The sequence below is a fragment of the Solanum dulcamara genome, chromosome 6 (genome assembly GCF_947179165.1).
Source record: "Solanum dulcamara chromosome 6, daSolDulc1.2, whole genome shotgun sequence".
Lineage (NCBI taxonomy): Eukaryota > Viridiplantae > Streptophyta > Magnoliopsida > Solanales > Solanaceae > Solanum > Solanum dulcamara.
This window is the reverse complement of record NC_077242.1, coordinates 41,595,097-41,599,884: the sequence shown is the minus strand read 5'-3', so window position 1 is coordinate 41,599,884 and position 4,788 is coordinate 41,595,097. Positions and strand designations below refer to the sequence as shown.

Sequence of the window (4,788 nt, the reverse complement as noted above, 5' to 3'; positions counted from 1 at the left end):
ATTTCAAGTCTCGAGTTCTTGTTTAGAATTCTCGTATATGAAGTTCGAACGAGAGCTTTGATGCAATTCAAATTGACAAGCAGTAGTGACAGCATAATAAATGTCCGGAGGACAGAACAAAATCTTAAATTCCCGGGTTTCCTTTGCCAATAGACCAATCAATGGTGCTCTATCGGAAACAAGATTCAGTCACTACAAGCCCACGGCGGAGCACTCCTAAGGTTTGGTGAGCTAGGTTTAGTGACTGGGGCGGACTTCTATTCTATACTCGTCTCCTTCTGTTACTATTATATAACCCCCTCGAAGCAAGGAAGGGAAGGAGGAGGAGAAGCACAGATAATTAGGAAAGTGGAGTAATTGTGAAGACTAGCGTAGAAGTTACTAACTTTTTTTTATGGAAGCCGAGACCCCTCCGTGACGTGGTCTTAGACTGGTTAATCGCGATGGACCAGTATTTCGAACTAAAAGAGATTTTGGACCCGGAGTGGGTACGTTTCATTACCACGAAGTTGAAGAAAACAAAAAGGCAGGTTTATGGTGAGCACATGTACGACAGAAGAGGGAGCTGGAGGAGAAGCGCTACAAAGAACAAGAAGTTCTGAAGTTTAAGGAGAAATTTCTACCAGGTGATGTCGAAGTGGAATTCATAAATAAGTTTAAGAATCTGAAACAAGGTTTTTCCTAAATTTCTATGAGAAAGTACATGAAGGAGTTTAACCTATTGTCTCTACGATGTAGAGTGAAGGAGGAAGACAAAAGGCAATATGCAAGCTGAATGAATTGTATTTGTCTTTTATGGACAACATAGAAGGAGCATACCGTATTGATTTGAGGGTCGAAGGACCTACTGTTTGAGCCAAAAACAAGAAAGCGAATGAAAGAAATGAAGGTAAGAGTAAAAATACGCCGTGGAGAAGAGCTTACTTATGAGCAAAAGAGGAGGATGAAGTCGCAGGAGATTCGGTAGAGGAGATAGAGCTGGTAAAGATGACCAGCAGATGCCTCAACAGAGGAAGAATTCCGCATGAGATAACAAGGGACGTTAAGGAGGACGTGGTAGAGGTGATAACCGTCACCTGTGCCAAGGAGATGGCGATTGACATTGAATTCCCTCTTCTGCTTTTAATATGAATTGACTCTGCTTTGGTCACTAGCTCCGTAGGTCCCTAAGCAACTTCTCTCGTCACTAGTCACTATGGCCGAAGGTTAGCAAGCCTTCTCCCAGGTCAACATCGAGGTCAGCTCCATCTCCTCCTTCCTTTGTCTTTGTCTACTGTTCATCCTTGACCTTCTTTCCAAACTCGTTAACACCAGAACACCCGCCATGAAGGTCACTCAAAGTAACCTACTCGAGCTTCGCCCTTTGTATTGTACCACCTGGAAAGAGGCTCGCTAGCCTTTTTCTTTCCCTGCACCTAAAAGTTGCCTTAGTTCCCTTTTAAAAAAAAAAAGACCTAAGCTGCTTCTATGCTGCTCGATCTTTCTTGACGAAGAGAATGACATACTTAGGTCTCAGGATGAGATTTTGAAAGAGTAACCGCAATATCAGAAGAATTTCTTCCTTGATTCCTTTGACCTGAGACTGCTACTTGTATTTCCTTTACTACTCTTTCTCTCTCCTCAGTTGCTTCTTGAGCCAACAAAGTTTTTGCTTGTCTTTCCTTACTACTTTCAATCAATCAGAAAATGAGGATTGAGCAGTGGCTTGGGAAATAAGACAACACTTGATGGGAATTGAGGAGTAGTAAGGAATGATAAAGAGTGAAATTAAGTCACCCTCTCCTCTTTCTTTTCTTGAGAAGAATGCTCTGGTCTGGCATAAATGCCACTAGGTCATCTATGATTTGCATCTGCAAGAATGAAGGACAGAAGATTGGAAAATGAAAAAGAAAGCCAGTCTGGGCGGAGTTGGAAGATTCTCCCGCTACAAGATAGTCTACGAACCAAGAGTTCTACCCGCACTTCGTCTTTTTCCCTCGTCTTAGTTGGATAATGAACCAAGTAAGTTTGTGCCTGACACTCCCAGTTCATTAAGAGTAGGCTACTTTGCATTGGCTGATTCTTCTGCTACATTTGGGATTTCCTCTCTAAAGCACTAATTCCTAGCGTTCATTCCCTTGGGCTAGCTATTCATATTAAGGGCAGTAGGTGAAACCATTTCCTCACTTTATTCTTATATGATATTTGTTGAGAACGAATTGGGGAAGGGTAGTACTATAAGGCACACCGAGAGAGGCTGCTTGAGCCCTTTCTCTCTAACCTAAAGAAGGACTACCTTAACTAAAGATAAAAAACAAGTACCAACTCCTTGTAATCAAACTTTAGCAGCCATATACAACCATTAGTACTGAACCTTTAGCTCCTATTCCGCACCTGAACTAGCTACCCAGCAAGAAAGAAGCATACTAGATAAGAATAAAGCAGGAAAGCAGTGAAAGTTGGGCCTCCGTCGGAGGCAGCGGCACGTGTGTCACGAGATTCTCTTCTTGAGCAGTTGAGCCGTAGTGCTCCGTCGGATCATTGTAACCAGATTTCTCTCCTGCTGGAGCATCTTTCTCAACTGCTCCTTGTGCGGACTCTAGATACCTAGAAAGCTCCTCTGGGCAATCGTATTAGTTCCAATCAGCATTCCTAACCGGAGTCTTCCCCTGAGCGTCTGCAATCGAAAGGGAATTTCTTTTTTTTAGGAAGGATCCCCATCCCACATAAGGCTCAATAGAAGGAAGGGATTGATCAGAGGAGGCATAAGACCAAGCTCTCTTGTAAGCTCGGGACTATTCTATTGGGAAAGTTAGCTTGTGTCTCTCGGGTGAGAATCCACTTCCCCTCCCGGAATGAAAATAGGACCAAATAATTCAAAGGCTCAAGCATGGGAGTAGAAAGAGATACTATTCGATAGCTCATAACAGTTGGTACGATCGCTCGGAGGAGCACCCTTTCGGGATGTCTTTCACTCGCTTGCGACTTGCTTGGCTATGGAATTGAGGAATGCCCCTGATGGAAGACCTACTTTCTTTAAAGATTTTTAGTCATAAAAAGGCATATCTCTCAGAGATGAGTCCCACTTATTCTTATTTGTGTTATACTCCAACACTAGACTATGGAACACACCAACCGATGCAAACTGGCTTGCTCTGTGGTGGAAGAAAGACGGGGAGAATTGAATCAGACGTAAACCAAGGTCGGAGAGCCCTTAGGTAGTAATTGAGATGCCTTCAATTCAGACAAGAGATGATGCACGCTTCACAAGGATGCTTGGAAATGGCGTACTTATTGCACCTGGCACTAAGAACAGAACTTGAGTTCTTAGAGCGTACCTGCCCCCATGGTTGGATGCGGGTATGGTTGAAGGCGCTCTTATCTCACATTCGGATAGTTTCTGATATGTCCAACTCCCTCCTATCCATGCTCGAACTGCCTTTAGTGCAAAGTTCTCCTTTTAGGGTCAATGTCGATCCTGAGATCCAACGCTTTGGCCTAATGTGGAAGCTTTACACTAGGGCACGTAAGGCACGACAGCTTCCTCTCGCGCTCGCGACGAGTCGAGAAGAAGGTTCGACATTGGCTGATTAGTGAGATGCAATTCACATCCATTGGTAGTACGGCTTGGTAACCATGCTGCAGCCACTAGATCATAAGACCTTAGGTGCACCTGAGCACGATAGCGTCCTAAAACGGGGTTAACTACCTCGGGGGTGGACGTTATTGCGAACCACCTGATTACCAGTAAAAAAAAACATTCTATTAACTGGATATAATTGATTTCTTTATTATTAATACATCCTCAAAAGAAAAGAGGAAAGCTCCCTAACCTTAATAAAAAAGGGCTAAAGTAATACCCTTAAGAGAAATTCTATTTCTATTGTTATTTTTTTTTATTATACTTAAGAATCAAACAATCACTTCTATGTGTTACCCTTCAAACTGGAGAATGGATATCGATCATTCCCTGTTTGCGAGTGAGAAGAAAAAGGAGGCCCTTTACCAATCCTTTCGTGAAGAGATCGGCAATTGATCTTCACTTCTAATGGTTGGTGTTCTGATGATTTTGGCAATCACCTTTTCCTTGAGAAAATACCCTAAAAAAAGTAAGTAAGGCGACTTCTACATGCTTTGTTCTCTCATAGAAGACCGACTAGGAGGCTATGTGGATAGCATTCTGATTCTCACAGTACATGTCCATGAGGTTCTGTCACCGAAATCCCAATTTCAGTCAGAAGAGATCCAACCCATACAAGTTCACTAGTTGTTGATGCCATTGCATTCGGCTTCAACATTGGATCTAGACCTTATTAAGTATTGCGGCCTGCTTTTCCAGGGAATAAATTTTCCTATATGGTGGATTTTCTATCAGAGAGAAAGTCTGCATTAATACCTTCCTTCAACTTTCAGAGGTAGGGGCTGCATCAGGTCTTAAGTTTCCCGGAGCAAGGATCCTCAATAAAAGAATGCCTTTTCTAGGGCTTTATATACCTGAGGATCTTTTTTAGTTCATCATAATGTAACTTCTGCAGAGATAGCATAACATACATTGACAACCAATCCTAGCAGAAGACATGTTAGTAGGACGAATGATAGTAAGATAGATTAAACTTCCAACTTCTCTTCTTCCCCTCTGTTATCGAAAGGAGGATCATCAAGGAGATCTCAATTCTCTAAAGAGAACTTGTGATTTTTCCCCCTTTTCTAGTTGTAAGGTCTTGTCCACCTTAGCGTTACAATGAAAACTCTTTCTTTTCTCATAATTGCTTATTAAAGAAGAACTTTGGCTATTTTGCTTCAAGTGAG

General features: G+C 42.4%; 1 protein-coding gene across 1 annotated transcript in view; it reads left to right on the top strand.

Moving 5' to 3' along the window:
* Positions 1-3,261: 3,261 nt before the first annotated feature.
* LOC129892845 (uncharacterized) overlaps positions 3,262-4,788 on the top strand; it is a 2,780-nt gene continuing 1,253 nt past the window's right edge. The window contains exon 1 of the mRNA XM_055968383.1: positions 3,262-3,553. Within this exon, the coding sequence (XP_055824358.1) occupies positions 3,262-3,553 (292 nt within the window). The remainder of the gene's footprint in view (positions 3,554-4,788) is intronic.